General features: G+C 39.3%; 1 protein-coding gene across 2 annotated transcripts; it reads right to left on the bottom strand.

The window, feature by feature from the left end:
- Positions 1-492: 492 nt before the first annotated feature.
- On the bottom strand, positions 493-15,805 carry HMGXB4 (HMG-box containing 4). 2 transcript variants are annotated; one of them, XM_032221759.1, is made up of 10 exons: positions 15,615-15,805; positions 14,168-14,256; positions 13,526-13,646; positions 9,094-10,074; positions 8,657-8,738; positions 6,647-6,711; positions 5,271-5,376; positions 3,263-3,432; positions 1,659-1,781; positions 493-1,202 (listed from the first exon to the last, which is right to left on the bottom strand). In XM_032221759.1, the coding sequence occupies exons 4-10, from the start codon at positions 9,988-9,990 to the stop codon at positions 1,158-1,160; spliced, it is 1,488 nt and encodes a 495-aa protein (XP_032077650.1). In that variant the 5' UTR covers positions 9,991-10,074; positions 13,526-13,646; positions 14,168-14,256; positions 15,615-15,805; the 3' UTR covers positions 493-1,157. The 2 variants fall into 2 exon arrangements, with proteins under 2 accessions (XP_032077650.1, XP_032077651.1); XM_032221760.1 differs by lacking the exon at positions 15,615-15,805 and adding an exon at positions 15,402-15,594.
- Positions 15,806-27,840: the final 12,035 nt, after the last annotated feature.

Raw genomic sequence — 27,840 nt, 5'->3', positions numbered from 1 at the left:
GCTAAATCCTATGCTGAGACATTAGATTTCCTCTTATTATTAAGCCCTTCAATATCACCTTCCTAACTGCCTGTACATGAGCATTAGCACCTTAAGAGAAAAAAGACTATTTGTTGGTAATGAATGTAAATTGGAATTTGCGTACTTGGGGGAACACTCTTGCCTTCTATGACAATATTTTTAACTACTGTTTCAGAAGTCACTATCTAAATGTGAAGAATTTGGAGCTTGGAATTGTAGGCTAAAGATCTTCCTTTTGTCTCGTAATCTGAACACTGTGTGAAATATTACATTTCTATACTGTAATTACTACTGCTAAATATGTTTTGAAAATGATTTGGAAGAATTGCTTCAAAACTTGAATGAACATGAATTAGCACCTCACTGCTACTTATAAAAACTTTGGAGAAAAATATAGCTGCTTTAAGCAGTTGCATTAAAGAAGTAACCATTTTAATGATTTGATTTCATTCACTCCCAAATTTGTATGTAGCGCTGACAATGCAACATTTAACAAGAATTCCTAATGTCAGAACAGTTCTTTATGGATAGAAAATCTCCCACCCACCCCATCATTAATTTGAACATGTCCATTATTTTTTCTCCATTCCATTAGAGAAGTACTATTTTATAGCAATAGCAAAAACATTTAGACTTATATACAACCCCATAGCTCTTTATAGCACTGTCTGGATGGCTTACAATGTTGAAGCATTATTTGCATATTGCCCTAATAGTCTAGGCCCTCATTTTACCGTCCTTCGGAGGATGGAAGGATGAGTCAACCTTGAGCCCTGTCAGGATCAAACTCCATGCTGTGGACAGAGTAGTTTGCCTGCAGCACTGCACTTTAACTACTGCACCACAGGGCTCTGTTTTACATTTCTAATTAAAATAATTCAATGTATCTTTTCCTTTTACATTAAGGCTGATATATAAAAAAATTACTAAACTCTAGTTATATAGAAACAGAGTTAAGAAAACATCTTCCAACTTTTGCAAATTTAAGTTCTGGACTTTTTTTTCATAAAATCAAGTTAAACAGGTATTGACAAAAATCTTTAAAATTCTGTAGGTTGAGACTTGAAGAACGCAATATATATGTATACACACCAGTAGCATGGCAGTAGATTACTTTCCACAGTCGCTTTTTTTTGTCAAAGACCTGGCATTATGTAGGCAATATTATCCAATGTGTTTGACTGAAAAGACAGAAACATTAAATTAATTCAATATGTATGTTATAAAGTGAAACACTTTTTGCTTGAATGGAATATTTAAGGAAAGCCCCATCAAAGCCAACTTGTGGTTTCCCAGCCCCACTTCTGCATTGCCCAAATTGACAACAAATCTTTAATTTTTGGTTCAGTATAATTTTTTCTATTTGTTTACTGTGTTTTAAAACAACAATGGCTGAAATAGATGTGACAATTTCCCACTTCATATAATACTCACCTGCATATCTCTCCCACTGTCTCTACCCTTTGGGCTGCCTGCCTAATTCCTGCCACCTGCTATCCACATCACCCAGCCCTGTCCATTGCCACTGCATCTGCAGCACTGAATGCAACTACTGCACTGAATGGGGTCTCTGCGCCCTGCACAACTGAGTTTTAAGACATAATAAGACAAGAGCTTGGTAACTAAGTGTAACTTACCAAAACATGTTTGGGGCAGCCATTTAGCTCAGGTAACTGAGATGTTAGACAAGTCAAAGGGCCCAGAGCACAAATAATTGAATCCAGGAGTACTGATAAACTTCCTGATACGGCTACCATTCCCTGGGAGGCCACAAAGGAATGAGAAAAGTTGTTAATTTAATATTATCAGTATTAATGTATCCTTCCTATTTTAAGTCCACAATGATTTTCTCAAATACAACAGCCCTATTTTGGTCTGTGAAAGAATTTTATAGAGGAATCACATACAGAGAAATGAATGAACAAGAATTCTGCTGAAAGCAAGAAAGGCTACATTCTGTACCACACATGTATAAGATAGCATACACAAAATGTAGCACTTCATAAAATACAAAGTAGATTCTCAAGTATGCACTGGGTGTGCAGTTAGCAAATTGAGTGCACTGTACTTCAGCAGGCTAAAATTTTATTTTTAAATGGACAGTCTTTGTACTTCTTTCCTCTTTAGGCAGCTTCTTAGTATTCTACAGGGTAGTTCATAAATTAGGTTAGAATATCACAGTGAGTCAGAGGTTCTTTCCTCCAGCATTTTGTTTCTTAGACAATCAGGTGCTTCTGGGATGTTCTCAATAGGAAGTGGAGAAATAGCCTACTTCCAGTATTTTCCCTACCAATTCAATATTTGGAGGTTAGAGATTACTTTACTTCTCCAAGGTTACCAGTTTTTGCTATAATCTGTCCTTCATTAATTTTTGTTGGTATCCATTGGTATCCAGTGTCATATCTTGTCAATGCGAGAGTTTAATTAGATGCTCTATGACAAATATGTTCTAATTCACCCTCCAATTGCCTTTACCAGATAAGTTCAGATCTTTGGATGAGGTAATTTTTCATTCTATATAATGACAATTATTCCTTCTTTGTTTTCTTCTTTTTAAGATAATTTCAGTTTTAAACAATCAATGGCAACTCTGAAATATGTACTGTAGGTTAGAAACTTCATGATTTATAAGAAGCAGAAGTAGTGGGATATCAACCCTAATTCAATAATGCTGAATTTTGTAGATTACAGTACAATCTTCTACAATATAGCATAATCCAATTTTTTTTCAAGATTGCAACTGCCATTAACATTAACTATTCACTACAAGAGGTAGGGCTGGAATTTTCAACTCCAATTTTTGTAGGTGAGTTAGATTTATTTCAATGGTTTATTTTTTAAAATGAAAACTCATTACGAAAAGTTGACATCTGCAGTACAATCTTAGGATACTGAAAACTATAGCTGGAGGCCACATGTGATCTAGGGACTATCCATCCATGATCTGACTGAAGAACAATATTATCAGCTCTACTAGGTAGACTAGATGAAGAAATCAACTACAGAGGAAAGGTAATACTACTTTTATTGGCTATAATAATAGAATCATGCAAGTCTGATTGTGCTTCCTTGTTTAAGTCTGAATTAGGGAAATACCTATCTGAACTGCTTCCAAATGTCTGCGGTAGACTTAAAATGTATTTCAACTCACTATTGCCTGACAAAAGATCTTGTATATCTTTTCTTTATTTTCTACAAATATTAAAGAGGAATGAAACTGCATAATAGCTCTTGTACTTACTTCAGTCTCCTGCAGCCTGTGGCCAATAAGACTCAGAGACTCTCCCAGTAACTGCAGATGTGCAGCTACATCAATGGGATCTGTCTCAGGAACCTTCACTGGTGAAGAGGATAATACCATCGTGCTAGTTGGGGACTTTTTATGGGGTGAAGGCACGGTTGTTAGGGAAGCTGAAAACAGACAATAAAAGAGTTTTAAAATTGTACACCAATGGTGAACCTATGGCACATGTGCCAGAGGTGGCACACAGGGCCCTCTTTGTGGGCAAGCACACCGTCGTCAGCTGCTCTTCTGGTTTCCAGCGCACATATGCGTGCTGGACAGCTGGTCTTCACGGGCACCAGAGTGTGGGAAAATGGCCTCCAAAAGGCTGAAAAACGACCAGGCTGTTTTTCAGGCCATTTTTCGGTTGTTTTCAGGCAAAAAACGGCCCAAAATACAGGCTGAAAACGGGCCGAAAAATGGCCACAACCGGCCAAAAAACAGGCCTGTGTGCACCAGTCAGCTGGTCTTTGGGTTTCGGGCGCTCTGGCATGTGCACATGCACGTGCATGCACACTCGTTCCAGTTTGCGCACTCGGTGCCGAAAAGGATCACATCACTGCCTTATACAATATACAAAAAAGTTAAAACAGGGAAACTTCTCATATATATATATATGAGATATATCTGGGATATATATATCCCAGAAGACTGGGATAGCTCTCAAATCACTCCTCCACCAAAGTTCCCTCTCTTCATATTTGTACCTATTCCACATTGTGAATATTTTGTATTGATTGTTCAATTCATGCACTTAAAGGTTTTGACTGAATAAGAATCTTTTGTCCTTAGGTCAAACCATACTTAGATGATAAAAGCAAGAATAACACAGAGTTCTAGAAAGTATAGTTAAGTCTGGATTAAAAAAAAACTTGACAACAGCAAAAGTAAATTCTCAACTTTGGTTACAATGAATTAATTTAAGTGGAGTCTCCTTGAAATATACTGTTTGGACTGTGCTGCCTCTTCTCAAATAACTCAACTCCTCAACCACTGCTTTCCTAGATTTCTCATACCTTTCCATCCATTACTTTATTTTAAAAAGGCAACTGATAATTATCTAAAAGTCAAATCAGTTTAATACACAATTATCAAAAACCCAAACAAATGTACATTTTTGGTGTCTACTGTGTTTTGATATTTAATTCATTGTTCTAATCTATGCAGACTTATTCTAGATAGTCTAATAGTAAACTAACATATTTTTCAAAGAATAAGATGCACCTTTCCCCCCCAAAATAGAGAAACTCTGGATGCATCTTATACACTGAATACAGCATTTTTGGCCTACCGAAACCCCGCCCCCTTGCAAAAATGGATGTACAGAGGGTTTGGAAGGCTTGCAAAGTGCTCCTGGAGGCTGTGGAGGGCAAAAATGATAAAAAACCAGGCAGTTTTTGCTTGTTTTTGCCCCCCCCCCAGCCCCCAGGAACACTCTACAAGCCTCCCAAAGCCTCTGCATGTACCCCCCCCTTTTTTTTTTGCAAAAGTGGCCCGTTTATGTGAAAAAGAGGCCATTTTTTGCTCATTTTTGCCCCCTCCCCGCTCCCAGGAGCACTCTACAAGCCTCCCAATGCTCTGCATGCCCTTCTCCTCCCCCCACAAAAAATGAGGCATGCAGAGGATTTGGGAGGCCTGCGGAGTGCAATTTTTTTTTAAAAAAATTACCTCTTCAAAATCATGGTGCGTCTTATACTCCGGTGCGTCTCATAGTCCATAAAATATGGTAATAACAATCCTGTCCTAAAGCAGCTTTTATGATACTTCTCAGACCTTCATATTTGAATTCTGAGCTCTGGGAGTAAACCAAAGCTCTAATATCTGTCAATTTTTCATTAGCTGTTAATGATAAAATTCATTTCTGGAATCTTGGAACAGTTTGATGAAACAGACAAATATCTCAATATGTTTAGTTACAATAATAAGAATTATTTTGAGAGAAAAACATATGAAATGTGGAAGCTACCTTTCAATTTTGGGGAACCTTCTGATGACATTGCTTTCCTCTTCACTGTTGTTGCTTCTGCTTTATTCTGCTTATGTTGCAAATACTGAGCCTTCTGCTTCCAAACCTACAAAGAATAGAGAAAGCAAAACTGGTATGAAAACTGCATTGTTTAGGCAATTGATTAGCAAAATATGCAGACCACGTAGTTAAGAACACTTAGATCCCAAGCATTTCATAATTATTAAATGATTAGATTAGGTTAGATTACTTTATTTGTATGCCGCCCTTTTCCCTGAGGGGACTCAGGGCGGCTCACAATTCTAGGGAAGGGGGAAAAAACAAACAAAATACAGAACATAAAAATCATACACAGCTAAAAAACACAACAATCATACCATTCGGAGTGGGGCTGCAAGTCTTTAGCCCCAGGCCTGTCGGGACAGCCAGGTTTTAAGGGCTATGCGGAAGGCCTGGAGGGTGGTGAGGGTACGAATCTCCACGGGGAGTTCGTTCCACAGGGTCGGAGCAGCCACAGAGAAGGCTCTCCTCCGGGTAGTCGCCAGTCGACACTGGGCGGCTGATGGAATTCGGAGGAGGCCTAGTCTGTGGGATCTTATTGGTCTAGTGGAGGTAATTGGCAGCAGGCGGTCTCTCAAGTACCCAGATCCAATACCATGAAGGGCTTTGTAGGTGACAACTAGCACCTTGAAGTGAATCTGGCGATCAACAGGCAGTCAGTGCAGCTCGCGGAGGATAGATGTTACGTGGGTGAAACGAGGCGCACCCACGATCGCTCGCGCGGCTGCATTCTGGACAAGCTGAAGTAGCCGAATACTCTTCAAGGGCAGCCCCATGTAGAGCACATTGCAGTACTCCAGCCTAGAGGTCACAAGGGCACGAGTGACTGTTGTGAGAGCCTCCCGGTTCAGGTAGGGACGCAACTGGTGCACCAGGCGAACCTGGGCAAATGCCCCCCTGGTCACAGCTGACAAATGGTGTTCAAGAGTCAGCTGTGGATCCAGGAGGACTCCCAAGTTGCGGACCCTATCTGAGGGGCGTAAAATTTGACCCCCCAGCCTGAGAGATGGAACACTTGGCCAATTTGTAGGAGGGAAGCACAGCAGCCACTCGGTCTTATCTGGATTGAGAACAACCTTGTTAACCCCCATCCAGTCCCTAACAGCCTTCAGGCCCTGGCTCATCACGTCCATCGCTTCATTGAGTTGGCACGGGGCGGACAGATACAGTTGTGTATCTGCTCATATGCTCAATGTGAAGAGGACTGCTATACATAAGTTACTCTGGGGAGTAAATTAATGCAAGCACCATGATAGCAACATCTTAGGCACAAGACAACTCAAGATATTTTTAAAAATGTCTTCTCAAATATTTACCAGCTTATCTTTCTCTGGAAGCTGTTTCCAAACCTCTGCTAGCTTTTTGCTCAGCTCACCAAAATCTAGTAGGAAATCAGAGAAGGTGAACAGTTCAGAATAAAAGCAGGTAGTTTTTAATTTTAATGAGGAATGTGATTCATGAACATTTAGTTAACCACTGAATGCATAATAAGACACATTAACAACACATGTAACAAAAATTGTTTTTCAATAACTATGAAATATAAAGCTATCCATGTCAGATTTTATATTACATGTAGAAAGCAAAGGCATCCCATAATGAGTGACTTTATATATTTTGGCTATACAAATTACTACCATAAGATTGCAAGCAGTTCTAAAAAAATTCTGTGTGAAAGAAGCTGGTGCAATCTGGCTGCTAAAAGAACAAAATTAGAGATAGATATTTAATTATCCTGATTTTTATTAGGCAGTACCAGTCCACATTTAGCAAGGGGATCAGTGAAACGAATTCTTATTGATAGGTGTGAATGTACTATTATCTATATACTCAGCAAAATTTAGTATGTTTGTCTTGATACTGCAAATTTAATTACTAACATTTGATTATAGCTATGATGGCAACCATTTTTTAATGTATGATATAATAGTCATCAATACTTAACTGAGTTGAGAGGAAATCAATTTAAACTTGAACCAAACAATTTAGTTTTACTAAGAATTAAAAGAGCATCTGCTGAAGTAATTATTTTACAATGATAAGTAGTAATCCTAAAGTGTATACCCGTGATGGTGAATCTATGGCACGCGTGCTGGAAGTAGTACACAGAGCCATCTCTGGGCATGCAAGTTGTTGCCCGTTGCTCTTCTGGGTTCTGGCATGCTGGCCAGCTGGTTGTCATGTGCATGGGAGCGCTGGAAACCAGAAGAGCAACCGCCCGGTGCGCGTGGCAGGTGGCTGCTCTTCCGATTTCCGGCATGCGCATGTGCACCGTCCACCTGGTCTTTCAGTTTCTGGCACATATGTGCATGAAAAGACCAGCTGGATGGTGCGCATTCACACACCAGAAAACAGAAGATAATTTTCTCAGCGGGCACATGCACACCGGGTGGCTGCTCTTCTGGTTTCCAGCACACGTGTTGTCCCATTTCGGCACTCAGTGCCAAAAAAGTTCGCCAACACTGGTAAATATACTTACTTGAACTAAGTGGTAGTGAGTACTGAATTGTCTTGTATAAAACTTAATAATTACTGTTATTTTTTTCCTTATGCAAACAGTTCCCTACGCTGTAAAAATATTAAAGATGGTTTCAACATTTGCACCTAGCTACACTGTCTGATTACTTGCTGAATTCAAAAACTGTGTAACAAGACAAAGGGAAATTCAGAACCCGAATTACAATTGGCCATGTTGTCTTGAGAATTAAAACACTGTTTGCCCTGTTTTATGGTTTTGTTTTAAAATATGCCAAAATATAAATTATTGTAGTATGTTTTATGTGCCCCTGCCCTGATGAGAAACTGCAATTGTTTTAAACCACAAGCACTAGGATAGAACTGGGAAATACCTTTCTATTCTTTAAGATTAGTTCTTTATAGTTGTAACTTAAATATGTCCAGACAAGTTATTACAGTAAGTGTCAAATATTCTTCTCTGGGTTCTAATGTTATTAATAGTGAGGAAGAGACTAATTGGAAATTTAGAGGTGACATCTCGAATCTGGAATCTTTCTATCAGGATGATTCATGTAATGGTAAGTTTGTATTTTTCGGCAATCAGCTAAAATGTCTTTTTAAATTTGAATATGAAATGCAGATAGTATCACTAAGAAATGTACTTTCTCACCGTGACATTTATGAGAAAGTATCTCTTTCTGAAAGTGCAGATTTTAAAAATGTATGTTTCTATAAGCATGTGCGTAATCTCCTCACTTAGTGCTCAAATGAGTATTTTAAACTTTATGCAAATAATTTAAAGAAAATATAATAAAGTTGGATTTTAAGCAAACAAAAAAACTTCAACTCTTACAGGACTGTTATTTTACCTATTCCTGGATGCTCAGCCACAATGTTCACACGATATTCCTTACAGAATACTTGGTAGGCAGACATATTTTTCTTCTTTGGCTAATTAGAAAAAAGGAGGAAGGAGATAATATTTTAAGTATGTAAAAGTATCAATTTCTTTCTAATACCTACAGAAATATCTGAAAAACCATCTCATAGTCCACTTCTTTATACATTAGTACCTAAGATGAAGTTTTTGTTATGAAGTATGTATATAAATGCAGTATTTCTTAATGCCGTAAGTTCATGATGATAATGAAAGACAGAATCTAAAAAAATTTGCAATACAAAAACCTCTGGATTAAATACTGGTAGCAGATTATGACTTAAACTCTGGAGCTACAAAGAACATTTTGAATTTGCTATTACAAGAATCAATCATAACTTATAGTACTCACTTGCTATGCGGTTTTACCTTTTCTTTTTCTATTTTTTCAATCTTCTCTTTTTCTTCTTTCTTCTTCTTTTTCTCATTCAGGCTATCTGTACAGAAAACAGGTGGTAGTGGTGAGGGAGAAGGAGGAGGGGCAGGTAGAGCAAACTGGATGCTAGTTGGAGAAACAGGCAGTTGTGGTGTTATTTCCACTGCTGCTGGTGATGAAGAGAGTCCAGAACTCTTCTTCAATTTAGAGTGTTTTTTCTCCTTGTGTTTCTCCTTGTCTTTCTTCTTTTTACTCTTCTTTGATTTCTTTTTCTTTTTTATCTCCCGATATGAATCATCAATGACTAGTTCTCCAGCTTCCAACTCACCTCCAGATGAAGATCCAGATTCCATTTGTGGCTCCAAGTTTGAAAGCTCAAAATCACTGCTTTGGCCTTCAGGGAAGAGGGATGTGTCTGGGCTGAAGCCCTCAGCAGGAGAAAGAGGATGGGGATCTGTAGGTGGCTTGTGCTTCTTACGAGATTTCAAGAAGCTGTGTGTATCGTGGCTTGAGTGTTGCAAGTTTTGTTCATCCCGAATAGACTTCTTAGAGGTCTTTTTTGTAGCTCCAGAATGTGAAAAGGGATCTTCTGTTATGGTACCCCCCTTTTCTTTTGGTGAGAGGATTAGCTTCATTTTTAAGCCATCAGGCTCACGTAAGGTCAACATTTCAGAGTTTACATATGGTGGTTTTATTTTTTTAGACTTGTGGAAAGTACCATCATCCAAGGGTGGATCGTTGCTTCCACTCAGCTTCTTCTTGTGATGTTCTTTCTTGCCCTCTGAATAACTGGGAGCACTGAATGAAGAATGAGATGATTTTTCCAAAGTCCTTTTAGATGATTTGGAGCCGGTAGTTAAAGGAGTGTTGATGGCTTTAAGCAAATCCATGGCAGTGTTAGCGGAGAGTGATTTTTTCACCCCTATTCTTTGATGATGACTCCAAAGGCATGGAAAGTTCAAAAGGATAAAAGTCTAAAATAGAGTACAGAGAAAATAGGTAAAAATAAGTACATGCACAGGATGTCAAAATCAACTGTATCTCCAAAGCACCTGAGGGTAGAACAAGAGGCAATGGGTGGAAACTAATTAAGGAGAGAAGCAACTTAGAACGGAGGAGAAATTTTCTGACAGTTAGAACAATTAATCAGTGGAACGACTTGCCTCCAGAGGTTGTGAATGCCCCAACACTGGAAGTTTTTAAGAAGATGTTGGATAGCCATTTGTCTGAAATGGTACAGGGTTTCCTGCCTAGGCAGGGGATTGGACTAGAAGACCTCCAAGGACCCTTCCAACTCTGCTATTGTATTGTATTGTATTATCTTCATTTACAAACTTTCCTAACATCAGATTATTAAACTACCCAGCTGGAAAACGTCAGTTGTTGTTCTTAAAAAGGATTTTGCCCTAAGGCTTCTGGATTATTAATCTTATGTTCACAATATTATATTCTATTTTAGTGAATTCTATAAATAATGCAACAATTTATTGGACATCTTATACTTCATTTCCTGGATTTGCAAGAAAGGAAAACTGCAAAATACAATATATTATCAATATTCAAAATCATATTATGTAGGGAACAGAAAACAGTATTTAGAGTAAGAAATCCAAAGTCAGAGGAATAAAATACAGGGTTGGAGTAGCAAGAAACTAAAATATAAAATACCTAAACCAATTAAGAAGTTTTTGTCTAGGGCCAAAATATATATTAAACAGGTACCAGGCAGATTTTTCTGGTACAGGGATTTACACAACTAAATACTCTCAAGATGGGTAATATGAAGCCCTCCCCTGTTTTAGGTATACATTACACCAGGGTAGATTTCATTTAAATCATGATTTAAATCACTAGTAAAAAGGCTTGATTAAAATTTACTCAATTTACATCATAATTTTTAAAGAGCAACTGTAGACTCTGTCCCACAGCGGCTCCTCCTCTGATCTGCTGTTGATTCATGGACAGTCCCAATATTGCAGAATATACACCCTTATGCTACATAACTAAGTTCCATTTCATGCTGAATAAACTAAATTATTAATGTATCTTAAATACAAAACTATCTTTAGACAGATTTTTACTTCAAAACCATTTTATTAAAATAAATTTGATTTAAAAAATCCAATTTAAATTTTTTAAAAATCTGATTTTTAAAATTATTTTTAAAAAATCATCGATTTTTATCCATCCTGCATTACACTCATTAAAAAAGGGCAGGGCTTCACACCTGCCATCTTTACTTTTTTGACACTCCCTCCTCAGTGGAAATCCCCAAATAATGTTCAGCTGTGCTTTTGCCTTTCTCAGATAAATATCTTTGGATGATCATGATTAAGATGGCAGGGGGTGGAGGGGGAGGAGAAGCTATTTAAATATCAAGAATCAGAAAGTTTTGAGATCAAAAGCAATACTTTGATGTAGACTAAAAAATGTAATGGCACCTGGTGAACATGAGGGAATACTGCTTAATATACTCATGATGTCCAATACAAAATATTACACTAGTAGCAATATTTTGATCCCCCTGGTTACTTTTAAAGGCAGACATCATAAATTGTGATTAAATTAATGTAACATTAATCAGTTAGAAACTAATTTAGGTATTTTTAGAAGCCATTTGAGAGAAGAGATGAGAGGCAAGGAAGTTGAGAAGGTTGTTCAATGATTACGTTGCTTCCTGACATCTACTGATTGTCCGCTGAATTGTTGATTGCACTGCTGATTGAAGTTAATTACTGAATGTGACACTGGAGCATGGTTTTCACACACCTGGAAATGTGAGTAGTTCCTGGACAAGATAGATGAAACTCCTCAGGAGAGACACAGAAAGGTGAACACCAGAGAAGGGGAAGCAGAAAAATGTGACCCCCCCACCCCCGAAAAGCAAGAGAATCAGGAAATAGTGGAGTTTAGTGCTAGTGGAGTTTGGCAGCTGGTGCTACCGTTTTGTTCTAGAATACAATTCATGGCTACCATAATAAAGCATGCTGATTTCTCATAATAAGGTGGAAGAAGTTCAGAACCTAATGGGTCAGAAACCAAATAAGGAAAGAGAATATTGTGGCGGTTGGTGATTCTTTGCAGAACCAACATAGCAGTGAGAGATCTGATATAACATGTGGAAGGTGATTCAGGTAGGGATGAATTATATTACCTGAAACTTAATACAAGTTATCAAATATGTCATAGGCAATACTGAAACTTAGTGAGACATGATGGACACACAATTCTGGTTGTATCTTATTCAAAAAGAAGAGACTCAACAAAAATTGAGGGGGAATTGTACTGTACATAAAGGAATCATATACCTGTACAGAAATTCATAACAAAATATTGTTATAGATTGCCTGATAGGCAATATGGATATGGATGAGATTGTTGTGGTCAGATATCAAAGCTTACAAGAGCCATGTGATAGCAACAATAGATGCTTTTATCTATCCTGACACGGGCTGGAAACTCAAACTCTGCCCAGCATGAGAGATCTCACAACTTCCTTTCTTTTAACAGCTTTCCTGTTAACAACATTATTTGTCAGAACATGGAAGAGGGAATAAAAGAGCCTGCTATCATACAAGCAATTTTTACCAATAGCAAAGAATTGGCTGAAGGAAGGGAAACCTGGCTCAGGATTGGGGTTTACCTTATTCTGGATAGTAAAACACTACTTCAAAGAATAGGTGTACAGCAGGTAGGAGTGCTTTTGAGCTGTTTTTAATATTCAAACCGGTGAAAGATACATCTAGTTGGATCCAACATCATTTAACAATAAATAAATTTATACAGGTCTGGGCTACATCCCAAACTGGTCACAGCAATGTATTCTACATGAAGCTTCTGTATTCTAGAATTCTGGAATATCCTGGAAGTTTCAATTAGTAAAAAATGCAGCAGTGTGTGATGCTGGATTTATATTATACTTGTGTTAAAAAGTTCAGCACTTATTGCCAATTATTCTGTAAAACAGGTTAACACCTTTGTTTTAACATCCAAAGTCCTAGATCTATCCTATCTCATAGGACTTTTGCTACAAAATGCAAAAGAAACACTATTGAAATTGCCTTTACTTTCCAAGGTCTGTTTGTTGGGCCACAGCAGAGGGCTTTCTCTTCTCTTGCTCTCAAGCTATGGATACTCCCTCCAGAGCTACACTCGGCTCCCATTTTTGCCACTTTTCACAATGGAATTCCCCATGGGCAGAAAAATTGAATATAAAATGAAATAGAGAGTAATATTAGTAATAACGGTAATAACAATAATAAAAATTCATAATTAAACTTCTTTTAGATACTGGAACTTGTATTTCAGTTAATGAAATAATAACACTGAACAATAAACTCATTGTCAATTCACTCCTACTTCAATTATTACCCTTTTAACAAAATCAGGAAAAAAAAATTTCTCCTTCTCTCTCTGTTTTCTCACCTTCCGTCTATGTTCTGTATTCCTCCTGAGCAGTTGTCTCCTCCTTTTCTGGAAGCAGATCCTTATAGGAACGTTTCTTTTCTTATTGGGTTCTGCCAGCTGCTAGTCTCATATCATCTATCTAAGAAAGGAATACAATTAAGGGAAACTTTAATTATAAGATACTACATTATTGCCCCAAATAACTGATGATGCAGAAAAGGAAGCATACAAGACAAGCAGACACCCAGCCAAACTTAAACATCAGTGATTCTAAGTTGTAAGTGTGGTTTTTAAAAAAATAAAGTTTTATTCTTACTCAATTCCTTCCCTATGATAAGAATTGAAAAGGCTGCTCATACAAAGACATAGATACTACTATTCTGCCATGCAGAAGCTATGCATTTAGTCTCTAAATTGAATTATTATTCCTTGAAGCTGATAGAATTAAGAATTAAGACAGAATTCTACCCTGTCAACATTCTACACTATTCTTTGTGACACTCTTATTCCAGTCCTGATTCCTACAAATGTGAGAAAAAAGAGAGATGATATGAAAAACTTCAGACACCTAATCCATGCAAGGCACTGGATCCCCCCCCCCTCCCAATGGCTGGGCTAGTATACTCTTTGTAACATCTCTTAGATTATGAAATTATGTACCGTTTTTTCCCTTGGAGTCATCATAAGCCACAACTCTCCTGCAGGGATCTGGGATTGTGTTACCACGTCTAGCCTCCTTCTGTTTCCAACTACAGAATAAGGTATAAGAAACAGAATAAGAATAACCCTCCCATAAAGTGGGAATCATAATACAGAAAGGGACTAAATATTTCAAAGAATGAAAAGAAGGATGAAGAGATGCTACTATCTACAACTTATTATCTTTACCTTTCAAAGAGATTAAAGCATAGAGAAAGGACCTAATTTTAACAAGGAATTCATTTATCCAATACCCTTACCAATAGGCAGAGAAAATGATAGCTAATACTCTATTTCAAGTAGCTGGATGCTATGTTCCAGATTTTCTTGAAATGGCTTTTACAATGCCACAAGCCCTTTCAAACAGAAAGCTGTATTGAATTCCATGTATTTTAAGTAAAGGCTATATAGAATTAGAGTATCAGATAGAATTGCCATCAAGAGTAGTTTTTGATTATGTCAGGATATACATGGAATAATCTACTTGGAAACCGCTTTTGGACTTTGTTACTGAGAGGGGGGGGAAATGAAACATTGACTTTGGGTTTTGCTGATTAGGTAAGTTTGTTGCTATAGAAATGATTCGTGTATATACTACTACATAAAAATAAAAAGTTGAGACTATGTTAATCTACTATGCTAAAAAGTCAAGTCAATGTTTTTCTTCAGCCCCCCCCCCCTACATTTTCCTCTCTGCTCTTTCCCCTCCTCATTTCTTTCCCACTATTTTCATTTTCCTTTGTATTTTATATTCTAACAAATAAAAAGAAAAAAGATAGGAAAAAGGAAAGTGGTCCTTTCTTTGGGCCTCTGCAGCATTTCTAGCTTCTTGTGACCTCAGTTGTTCAGAGGTTCCTCATCCTGGTTCAAGAATGACAGTTCAGGTGAGAAGGAAGCCTTCCTTCGCTCCTCTCAGAATGACAACTGCCTACATGACAGTTTCTTCCAGAGCACACGGGAAGGGTTTTTTAAAAAATTGTTTTTGAGTCTTACAAGAAGATGAAAAAGAAAATAGCTCCAGGATTTTTTTTAAAAAAATTGTTATTTCTAAATGAACGTTTCAATCTCCATTTCTAAAGAACAGCCAGAACAAGCCAAATTACAACTGATGCGCTCTCAGCGACAGAAAAAACTTTCCCTCGTTTCCAAGTAACCCGGTATAGCTGGGAAATACAAAGCTCAACTGTCAAAGTACCTTCATTCATGACAAAGGCTATATAATGCTTTGGAAGACAAATCCCTAAGGAGGACACAATCATCCTCCATCAAGCAAATGCCATAACAGCAGCCCGTTGCTCATTCGGCGCCACCGGCCTTCAGCCACAAGCTTGTTTAACGAAGCGAAGGTGGAAACAGCATCCGAGCCAACACAACGCGCGCTTCTTTTTCTCCAGGTTGTGGTGCTTACAGTCGGGGGAGATCGGGCCTCACACAGCCAGGCACGATGCTGCAGGAAGCGTCTTCTCGATCCAACCGCGGCAAGAAGGCCGCCGAGAACAAGGAGGTCGGCGCCCGCCCGTCCGCAAAAGGCGACCCCACGATCCCGCAGCCTCCCGGAGGCCGCTCTGACAGTGGCCAGAGACCGCCCTTCGCGAGAAGGCGGGGAGGCGCGAGATCCCGCGGGGGTGGGGCGTCCTAGTAATCGCGCGAGATTTCAACGGGAGACGGTGCGGCTTTTGGAAGTTTGTCTCTCATAGCGGCAGGAATCGGGCGGGACGGGTGGCGGTTGTTCTCCGTAATGGGGCTTGCTGGAATTCAAGCTAAGATCGTGGAAGCAGGCTAGTTTTCCCTGCTAGGGATGGAAGTGGGCACTATTCGAGGGACGGCCTTCCTACCATTCTTCCACGTTCTTGAAGTCTGCTTCGGACGGCGCGAAGTCCGGCGCCTCTGGTTCTCCAAGCGTGAGGAGGTGGCCACCAGAAACGCTGCTACTTATTTAGTGCGAGCATCGAGTTGCTTGGCGCGCTTTTCGGGAGCTCTTAGTTCCGCTGAATGACAGACATGTCAAACGATAGTCCTATGTTTCACAAATCAAATTTAGACTTGCAATAATTTTTGCAATAACTTTATTGTCACTTTAAATGTACACAACGTTAAAATGAAAAGCTTTCAAAGGGCACCATATCTAAAATATACACTACATAACTATGACAAAATAAAAAAGTTATGCATATACCCACATTTATTATATGACACAAAGAAACAACACAGTCTAGTTCGGATATATACATGTACATGGTGAGAAAAACAAATCTTTTGAGTTTACCAGATAGCATAGGGCAGTGTTTCCCAATCTTGGAAACTTGAAGATGTCCGGACTTCAATTCTCAGAATTCCCCAGCCAGCGAATGCTGGCTGGGGAATTCTGGGAGTTGAAGTCCGGACATCTTCAAGTTGCCAAGGTTGGGAAACACCGGCATAGGGAACAAAGCTGCTGCAGAATCTGATAGTCCTACAACAAATACTTCGAAACCTCCTTCCAGAGGGGAGAAACACAAACAGACCATGAAATGGGTATGGGGTCTCTAACAATCCTTTGAACTCTAAGCACATAGCACTTATAAGCAGTATCCTGAATAAAAGGAAGTGAGTTTCCTATATTGTCCACTGCCCTTACTACACTCTATGGACTTTCTATGTGAGGCACTGACCACCAAACCAAACCGACACAGTTTGTTAAAACACTGTCAATTGTGCCTCTGTAAAAAGTAGCCAGGACAGAAGGCAACAGATGCGCTCGCCTCAACTCTCTTCATCTCTCTCCTTTGAGATCATTTGAGTTTTCCTAAAAAAAAAAAAAAAAAACCCTTAGCCCTTATATTTAAAGGTATGGTTTTATGATGAATTTGCTTAGGAGTTTCTCTTAGCCTGTTCATTGACCAACTGTGTAAACTGCTTCTTTTCAAGCTATTTGGTAAAATGGCAGGGTGAAATAATTGCATTAAAAAAGAGTGCACCTAAAATCTAATGAGGAGGTCTTTATTTTGTGGTGAGAGGAGGAATACACTGTTAGGTGTAGAAACATGTGAGACGTGCTTTATTTCAAATTTGAAATGTCTATTTTACAATCATTTATTTATTTATTACAACAGGCTATTATGGTAATGGACCAATACCCCAAACAAAAGCAATAAATAATAATAACAACAACAACAACAACAAACGGACAAAACACTGGCGCATAATACACCAGACATCACACTGGTTGAGAAAAATAAGGTCACAATCATAGACATCGCAATACCAGGTGATAGCTGGGTCGCCGAGAAGGAACATGAAAAAATCACGAAATACCAGGACTTAAAAATCGAAATTCAACGACTATGGCACAAACCAGCAGTGGTAATTCCAGTGGTAATTGGCACACTGGGTGCTATTCCAAAAGCACTGAAATTACATTTAAAACAGTTAAAAATTGACAAAATCACCATCAGTCAAATGCAAAAAGCCGCACTGCTTGGATCTGCACGCATATTACGAAAATACGTTACGACGTCCTAGGCCCCTGGGTGGGGCCTGACTAGTAACCAATGCCAAATCCGGCGAAACAACTGGCCGCTGTGATACAATAATAATAATAATAATATATAATATATAATATATATATGTATAATAATAATAATGATAATAATAACTCCGCCATTGCCGGTCCCAAGCCCGGATGAGAAAGGAGGAGGGTTGGGGTCAGGTTGGCATCTGGTCCCGTAAAAAAAAAAACCCGCCAACCCATACAATATGGTGAAAAAAACAAATAAGAATTCCATACCGCATCGGTCGTCGCGCGGGTTAAGAAGGGCCGCGGCGGATGTTGGGGTCTCTGGACATCCGTCGACAAGTGGGCTACAAGTGGACCAGCCAACAAAACGACAAAAATATAGTGCAGATGAAAACCGTGCCATAATGGCCTGTTACTACAACTCAGAGCCAGAAAAAAGAGGGTATTTAAAGCGAATGTATGAATTATGGAAACAACAATATCCAGATTCAAATGTTAGTGAACAACGACTAGCAGATCAAAGGCGATTTATTATACGGAATAAAGTGTTTAGTGAAGTTGAACATGAGGAAATTCAGGCAAATTGCAAAACCCAAAAAACAATATCACAAGCGGAAATAACTGATATTCAAGACACAACTAAAGACATTATAGTAGAACTCCCAGAAGAAGCTCTCGGGGAGGAAATAACATCACCACCACTAGAACCAGTTATCACTGAACCAACTGATGAACTAACTCAAAAACAAAAAATTGAAGGATAAGATCATGGAGCATTTTCTGCTTAATGAGGAAAGGCAACGTTTACCATCACTAAAAACTGTGCCTAAGAAAATTTTGGCCCCTATCATGAAAATGGTTAATGCAGTGTTTTCAACAATTGAACCGGGATCCATCTTGGAAACAAACCAGTTAATGTACAGCGCAGCTGTAATAGTCACTAATGAACTGGCATTAAAATTAAAGTACCTAGTCACATAACAGCAAAAGCATCAAAGCCAAAGTGGAAAATCCGTTTAGAACAAAAAATCAAAAAATTAAGGGCAGATGCTAGTAACTTAAAGAACATGCATGAGCAACGGCTTAAAAACAACAAAATCATAGATCGGCTAATCAGAAGATATAGATTGGATACAAGAAACATCAATGAAGCTGTAGAGATTGTAAAACAGCAGATAACAGCAACAGCTAGAAAAATTGAAAGATATGAGGCACGAATCATCCAATATAAACAAAATCAGCAATTTCAATCAGACCAACGGCGTTTTTATCAAAGTCTTAATGTGAATGGTGACACCAAAAGTGAAAAACCAGAAAAACAGGCCACAGTTGAATTCTGGAAAGAATTATGGGAAAATGCAAAGGACTACAACAAGGAAGCAAAGTGGATACATGACTTTGAGAAAAGCATTGGCAACAAACAAATGCAAGTATTAGAAATAACAACTGAGATGCTCAAAAATCGAGTTAAAAAGGTAAAGAATTGGACATCACCTGGAAAGAAACCAATTACATGGTTTCTGGCTCAAATATCTGACCAGTTTACATGCAATATTGGCCAGGCAACTGAATGAAATTTTACAAAAGGGCCAAATTGATGAATGGTTGACAACTGGAAAAACATACTTGATTCAGAAAGATGCAACTAAAGGAACAACACCTGAAAACTACAGACCAATAACATGCTTGCCAACAACCTTCAAATTACTCACAGGCATTATTGCAGATAACATGATGGATTATTTGGAAACAAACAACATCTTGCCAGTAGAGCAAAAAGGCAACAAAAGAAGGAGCAGGGGCACAAAAGATCATCTCCTAATTGATAAAATGATATTAGAAAATTGTAAGAACAGAAAAACGAACTTGAATATGGTCTGGATTGATTACAAAAAGGCATTTGACTCACTGCCACATAGTTGGATCATAAAATGCTTAGAAACAACTGGCATTAGGAAAAATATTACATCCTTTACTGAAAAGGCGATGAAACAATGGAGAACTGAGTTGGCAGTAGGGAATGAGAGCTACGGAATGGTTAATATCAAGCGAGGAATTTTCCAGGGTGATTCACTTTCACCTCTTCTCTTCATCATCGCAATGATCCCACTATCGGTAATCTTAAAAAAAATGAAATTAGGCTACCAAACAGCCAAAGAAGCTAAAAAAAATTCACATTTACTATATATGGATGATTTGAAACTCTATGGAAAGTCAGAAATAGAAATCCAATCATTGACAAACACAGTCCGAGTATTCAGCACCGATATTTCAATGCAGTTTGGCATGGAAAAATGGGCCACTGTATCCATAAAAAGGGGCAAAATCACTGCATGTGAGGGAATTGAAATGCCCAATGGCCAATTAATTAAATGCAAAGAAAATGAAGCCTACAAATACTTAGGCATTCTGCAGTTGGATAACATCAAGCATGGAGAAGTAAAAACTATTGTCAGGCGAGAGTACACCAACAGAGTTAGGAAAATTTTGAAATCTAAATTGAATGGTGGAAATACAATCAAGGCCATAAATACCTTGGCAATACCAGTTATAAGATACACAGCTGGTATAGTTAACTGGACACAAGCTGATTTGGACCTTTTGGACCGAAAAACCAGGAAACTAATGACAATGCACTACAGTTTACATCCACGTGGTGATACTGATAGACTCTACCTGCCCCGAAAATCAGGTAGCAGAGGATTATTACAGGTGAAGCAAACAGTTGAAGAAGAAAAACATGCACTGGCTGATTATTTAAAAGAAAGTCAAGAACGTCTATTAATCGAAGTAAAGAACAAAAATCTACTGAAGGCCCAACAGACGAAACAAGAATACAGAAAAGATGTGATAAAATCAAGAATGGAGAGTTGGCAGAACAAAGCACTGCATGGCCAATTTCTGGAAAAAATAAAAGATAAAGTGGACAGTGAACAAACTTGGTTATGGTTAACAACAGGTACATTAAAGAAAGAAACAGAGTCACTAATCCTGGCTGCGCAAGAACAAGCTATCCACACAAATGCCATTAAGGCCAAAATCGAAAAATCCTCTGATGATGCCAAATGCAGACTTTGCAAAGAAGCTGATGAAACTGTTGATCACATACTCAGCTGCTGTAAAAAAATCACGCAGACTGATTATAAATTGCGGCACAATTCAGTAGCACAAATGATCCATTGGAATTTGTGCAAAAATTATAATATTAAAACAGCAACAAACTGGTGGGAACATCAGCCTGAAAAAGTCACCGAAAATCAGATGGTCAAGATCTTGTGGGATTTCCGTATACAAACCGACAAAATACTGGCGCATAATACACCAGACATCACACTGGTTGAGAAAAATAAGGTCACAATCATAGACATCGCAATACCAGGGGATAGCAGGGTCGCCAAGAAGGAACATGAAAAAATCGCAAGATACCAGGACTTAAAAATCGAAATTCAACGACTATGGCACAAACCAGCAGTGATAATTCCAATGGTAATTGGCACACTGGGTGCTATACCAAAAGCACTGGAATTACATTTAAAACAGTTAAAAATTGACAAAATCACCATCAGTCAAATGCAAAAAGCCGCACTGCTTGGATCTGCACGCATATCACAAAAATATGTTACGACGTCCTAGGCCCCTGGATGGGGCCCGACTAGTAACCAATGCCAAATCCGGCGAAACAACTGGCCGCTGTGATACAATTGTACAATAATAATAATAATATAACAACAACAACAGTTCCTAGGTCCTTGGTTAGGACTTGAGCTGTTGAGCTACCAACCAGCCCCAAAGGCTGTGAATCTCACCAAAGATTAAATAATAAGAACAACAACAATAATAGTAATAATGCTTGAATGCTTGAAAAATGTGCTATATTGTCCATGCGGCGAGGAAAAATGGAAAAAACAGAAGGAATAGAGCTGGAAAATGGAAATATAGTGAAAGCATTAGCAAAGGCTGATGTTACAAGTACCTAGGCATATTTGAAGCAGATAACATCTTGAATGGAAAATTCAAAGAGTCAACACAAAAGGAATACATCAGAACGGTCCGCAAAATATTAAAATCAAAGCTGAATGCTGGAAACATAATTAAAGCCATTAATACATGGACAGTTCCAGTGATACTCTACTCAGCTGGAATCATCAACTGGACTCTGGCTGAACTGGAAAACTTGGACCGGAAAACACACAAACTTTTGAATATGTACCACGCTTTACATCCACGAAGTGACATTGACAGGTTGTACTTGCCAAGAAAAATAGGAGAAAGGGGGCTATTGCAAATCCATCAAACTGTAGAAGAAGAAAAACAAAGTTTGAATGATTATGTGAACCAAAGTACAGAAAAATTGCTGCAGGTTGTGAAAATGGAGAACAGCATAAAAACAACAGAAACAAAAGCAAAATAAAAGGAACAACATCTGAATGACAGATTAAATAGATGGAAAACCAAAGCTTTGCATGGACAGCACTTCAAAAACATTGAAGGAAAATGTGATGACTGTTAGTGCCTCAGTCCGTCCCTGGAGGAAACGGCTCCAGGGCGGCACCTGGGCACAACAATCAAGGGGGGTCACCCACGAAGCTAATCCTAGAAAGAACTTGAGGACACGAGATCTCTCTGGGTGAAATGACAACTTTATTATGTAGCAAAGCTGAATATATAAACTTTCATACGCAAATGAGGTTTTCAAACATTGCAAATGTCATTGGTTACAAATTATGCATCTGGACCAATAACAGAATTAATAACTGCGTGCTTCCTAAGTTTCACGTGTGTGTCCTTCTTAGCGTTTTCAAGCAAGTACAAAACAAGCGAATTCTACAGGTGTCAAGAACAATTTGTGGTCGGCTATATCCGTCCTGTGTAAACCATTTCCTATAGAAGGAGGCATGCAAAGAAAGGCATTCAAAGAAAGGCATTCTCAGAGAAATAGGATAGCAACATCTCCTCCTTTTCTTTTTATTATCTTTTTGTCAAAAAGACTCTTCCTCTTCATCTACCAGGGCTAATCACAGCATTCTACACATAAACCAATAAAAAATCACATCATGGCAAAGGGGGAATAGACAGTTACAGCACAGCATAGGGGAGAGAAAGGGCATGTGTGGGAGTTGCTGGCTCATATAATTCATGTTACATGAGGCTGCATAATGAGTCCTGGCCGTTTAGGCCGGAAGGATGCTTCTGGTGCGATGTTTTTGCATCCCTGTGTATGTGTGTTTCAGACAGCAGAAACTGCCCTGCACACACACACCCGGAATGAATTCCAACACTGTTTATGTTAAAAGGCAGCGTCTCCCTCTTCATCGCTGGGCATGCGGAAGGGATCTTTCCCCATGAAGGGGTTGACTGTTCATGTAACTCCATGTGGTTGACAATGTGAATATTCTTCTGTGGAGCCAAGCTAGAGAGTATATTCTTACACATAGTGAATAAAGAGGGTGCACATTGAATACAGCAACACAACAGTATCAGCAAAGCAACAAGGGTTATAATGGTCTTGGAAACATTTCCCAACCAGTTAAAATTTGGTAACCAAGAGGTCATCCAATCCCACCAGGAGTCCAAGGCTTTGTATGTTTGTCCAACTGTTTGAACGGTATCCACACTGGTTTCAATTTGTCCGGACTGGTTCAAATAATGACAACAGGTAGCATTCAACCAAACACATAGTAGGGGGATCTGCGGTGAAAGACAGGGCAGCCGGTCGGGGGAGTGGAGGGTGCTCTGCTCTGTGTTCCAGGTCAGAGACAGAGACAGCCTCAAGCTGTGGTTCCTGTTGGTTGATCATGGTCAGGCTGCTTCTGTGTTTGTGTAGGTGGTTGTATAGGTGGTTTTGGCAAATATGGTCTTACGTGCCGTCCTGGGATCCAAAGAACTTTGTCTTTTAATTGGATTGCAGCGTAGTTCCTTTCCCAGGTCAGCAGGTCAGCAGGTCCTCACCACGTCAAGTCAGGCAAGCAGCGATAGTAGACAGGTGGACGGGAGGTGTCTGCAGTAGGTGGAGCTGCAAAATGACGAGTCGCTGCCGAGGATGGTGGGCTGCCGGTGTGTTGCACTGCTGGGAGGCCAGGGGGCATTTTCCCTATTGCCAATATATCTGTCCAGGGCATGTTTTAATGTCTGGTTGGCGCGCTCAGCCAACATCTGACCCTGGCTGTTATAAGGAATGCCAAATTTCTCTTTTGGGCGTCCCAGCGATGCAAAGGTCCGAATCGAATGATTAATAACATGTTTGGTGGCTTCACCCCTTTGGGGGGATGCCATAATGTAGCCTGAACATGTATAACATGCATTTGCCAAATTTGGCAACACTCTGTCCCTCAGGGATTAACTCCCATAGGGAGAGGGTTTGCCTGCTGGCTACAGGTGGGGCATAGTTGAATAATTGCTGATGCCTCATTTGCAGTAATGCCAAATGGTTTTATGAGCGCTTTTTTATTCTGGTGAAAGTAAGAGTGGCTATCCCAAGGTGTGATAGCAGAACAAACATTGACATGGGGTGGGGGGGCTGATGCCGCAGCGTCAGCAACATCATTGCCCTCCTGGAGAGGCCCAGGGAAGGGCTGACTTCAGATATGGGAGACATGGAAAAAATAACAGCGAGAGGAGACAAGACCTTGTAAAGTGAGAAACAGAGACAAAAGTTGTGAATCAACAGAAGAAGAGAGATAAGACTCACACAAAGAAGTTATAATCTGAGTCACATAAAGACTAGCAAGAATTAAGTTAAACGGTTGTTTGTCAAATAACTGAAAGGCCAAGATGGAAGTGGCCAATTCATCTCTTTGAGCAGATTTTTGTGGCTCTGTGAGCTGGGTGTGCCATGTACCATCCTCCTGCCAGGCACATGTTCCCATCGGCAAAGACAGTTATAGCGTCTTTGATAGAAAAAAGCTGTTGAAGGAGGCTTCCACTGGAGTGGAAGGGCTTTTGTAATTAGGGCTGCAAAAAGGGTGGGTATCTGAGAAATAATGGACAAGTGTCTGAGATTTTTCAGCACTCTAAAAGGGAGGGCTTCATAGACAGGAGCAGCGCCCGTTATGTCAACGGGAAAAGCAGAAAGAAGTTCCAGATCATCTGGGGTAAGAGAAGGATCGGCTCGGGCAGAAGCCAAACCACGAGCCACAGCACTGCCAGCTATGGTGGCAGTGCGAGAGAGAGAGGAAGCAAAATAAACGCCGGCAGGATCAGAAGAAGGAGGGGGAGGTGATGTGAGTGAAATGTCAGAAACAGAAGGAGAGGGAGGGGGGAAACAGAGGGAGAGGAGACAGACGGAACAAAACTTGAAGGGCGATCTAAATAAGGAGGTGGGGGAGTAAAATCAGGGGGTTTTATGGGAAAAACAGGAGAAGGGTCAGAATAATGGAGTCTAAGAGCAGCAAGTGTGACTTTCCAAGTCAGGAGCATCGGAGTAGGAGCACGAGGTTCCTGATGGAGATATGTGCCTATCTTCACCCATGGTCCAGGTTTAAGGGAGCCATGGTGAGGATAGGAGGGGCAGTTTTGCCAAATGTGTATTAACAGTTGGCGTAATTCAGATTTGGTAGGAAAGACAAATTTCTTTGTTAATTGACTTTTAGAAGCTCTGAGAATCTGGCCAAGTTCTGAGTTCCCTGCTCCTTGGACAGATCCGCCCCCATACTTACGAAAGATCAGTCGTTTCCACGAACGACGACGAGTGCGTGGGTAAGCGATGGGGTCTCAGGCACGCAGCGGCGAGGCTGCGTCGGTCCGGCGGAAAATATCACGTCGGGGTCACCACTTGTTAGTGCCTCAGTCCGTCCCTGGAGGAAACGGCTCCAGGGCGGCACCTGGGCACAACAATGCAGCAAAATTGCACAAACTGATTACAAAGCTAGACATGACTGAGTTGCTAAATTAATCCTCTGGTCATTATGTAAAAAATATGATTTACCTGTAACCAGAAAGTCATGGAAACATAAAGTGGAAAAGGTTATTGAAAATGAGAAGGTGAAGATCTTGTGGGACTTTTGAATACAAACGGATCGTCATTTGGAGCACAACACGCCAGATATCACGGTTGTAGAGGGTCGAAGTGTACAGTTTATTGATATCATTGTTCCTGGAGATGCCAGAGTAAAAAAAAAAAACTAGAAAAAAACATGAAATATCCCAACCTGGCCATCGAAACTACACGGCTATGGATGAAGCATGTAACAGTGATACCCATTGTCATCAGGGCACTTGGCACCATGTTCAAAAATTTTACAAAAGACATCATCAAATTGCAGCTTCCTGCAATAATACCAGCGGAGCTGCAAAAAACTGCCCTACTCGGAACATCTTGGTTGATACTTAGGATGCTGGCAGCAAACCATATCAACCATTAGCACCAGTCACTGGTATTTTTAATGCATTTTTGAAAGTTCAGTTGACTGAGTTTCATGTTTAATGAATAAAGTAAATAATAATAATAACAACAACAACGATAACAATAATAACAACTTCAGTATTTGGTAAAACAAAAGCTGAACTGAATTTATTAATTGAAAGCACAAAAGAATTTAGCCAAGATATTGGTATGCAGTTTGGAATTGACAAATGTGCAACAATGGCAACCAAAGCAGGCAAGGTCATAGAAGATGATGGAATAGAACTTGAGAATGAAGAAATGATAAAGACAGTAAAACCAGAAGAAGGCTACAAGTACTTGGGGATTTTAGAGGCCTCTGACTTAATGCATAATAAAGTCAAGGAATTAACTTCAGCCAAGTACATTCGACGAATTCGCAAGATATTAAAGTCAAAATTGAATGGAGGAAATATCATAAAAGCCATAAATACCTTGGCTATACCTGTGATTCGATAGTCTGCAGGAATAATTGACTGGATCCAGATGGAGTTGGACAATTTAGACAGAAAAACAAGGAAACATATGACAATGAATCATGCTTTGATGATTCACTAAAAGTGATGTTGACTGATTGTATCTACCAAGAGCAGAGGGTGGTCGAGGACTCCTACAAGTAAAACAGACCGTGGAAGAAGAAAAACACAGCTTTGATTACACCCAGAAAAGTGAAGAACCAATGATTAAGGAAGTAAATAAAGGAGGCCTTTTAAAGACAACTGAGTCAAAAGCTAAATATAAGAAAGAAGTAATTGAAAGCGAGCTGAAAACTGGAAACATAAAGCTATGCATAGCCAATACTTGAAAAGTATTGAAGGCAAAGCTGACCAAAAGCTAACTTGGAACTGGTTAAGATCAGGAGCACAGAAAAAGGGAACAGAAGGCTTTATTTTGGCAGCTCAAGAACAAGCCTTAGCCACAAACTATATGAAGGCAAAAATTCAACATGTTACCACCAACAGCAAATGTTGCCTCTGTAATGAGAAAGATGAGACAGTTGACCACTTGATCAGTGGGTGCAGCAAAATTTCACAAACTGACTACCTACAATGCCATGACCGTGTTGCTAAGATCATTCACTGGAAATTGTGCAAAAAGTTTGGATTTGAGTATAGCAAAAACCACTGGGAACATCAGGTTCAGAAGGTTTTAGAGAATGAGAAAGTCAAGATCTTGTGGGACTTCAGAATTCAAACTGACAGGCACTTGGCCCACGACACACCTGACATAACAATAGTTGAAAAGAAAAAAGGTATGGTTCATTGACATTGCAGTATCTGGAGACGCACAAATTGAAGATAAACAGCAAGAAAAAATCACAAGGTACCAGGACTTGCAAATTGAAGTTGAGCAACTATGGAAAAAGAAATTGTGTATTGTCCCAATAGTAATTGGAGCCCTCAGAGCAATACCTAAAGGGGTACCTTGCTATTTGGAAATTTTAAATTTATCAGACTTGAACATTCTGATTCTACAAACAATTGCAGTTGAAATTTAAGTCACCCTGTTAGCCAGTTTACTGTAGGTTAGGTGGCTGTGGCAGGTAAGTACATAGTTTGATTTTCCAATCTATCTATTGAATAAATTCTTAAATAATAGCATTTTATTTTTTTGGGGTCAGCTTGTGTGACTCCCAGGCACAAAACCATCTGAAGAAGTGTGTTGTTCATTGCTGGGCTATAATGGTCTAAAAATGCGGCTGCTAATATCAATAGTATTCTCCATTCACCCCTTAAAGCTCTTTGAGTGACTTTGATC

This window comes from Thamnophis elegans, chromosome 7 (assembly GCF_009769535.1).
Source record: "Thamnophis elegans isolate rThaEle1 chromosome 7, rThaEle1.pri, whole genome shotgun sequence".
Classification (NCBI taxonomy): domain Eukaryota; kingdom Metazoa; phylum Chordata; class Lepidosauria; order Squamata; family Colubridae; genus Thamnophis; species Thamnophis elegans.
This window is presented reverse-complemented; position numbering and strand designations above follow the sequence as displayed.

What these genes read in the sequence shown, in the direction of transcription:
- HMGXB4 (XM_032221759.1), bottom strand. Translation starts at nt 9,990, where the DNA reads ATGGATTTGCTTAAAGCCATCAACACTCCTTTAACTACCGGCTCCAAA. An exon ending in GGCTGAGCATCCAGGAATAG is followed by an intron (nt 6,712 to 8,656) that starts GTAAAATAACAG and finishes ATTTCCTACTAG; the next exon opens with ATTTTGGTGAGCTGAGCAAA. An exon ending in ACAGGCTGCAGGAGACTGAA is followed by an intron (nt 1,782 to 3,262) that starts GTAAGTACAAGA and finishes GTGGCCTCCCAG; the next exon opens with GGAATGGTAGCCGTATCAGG.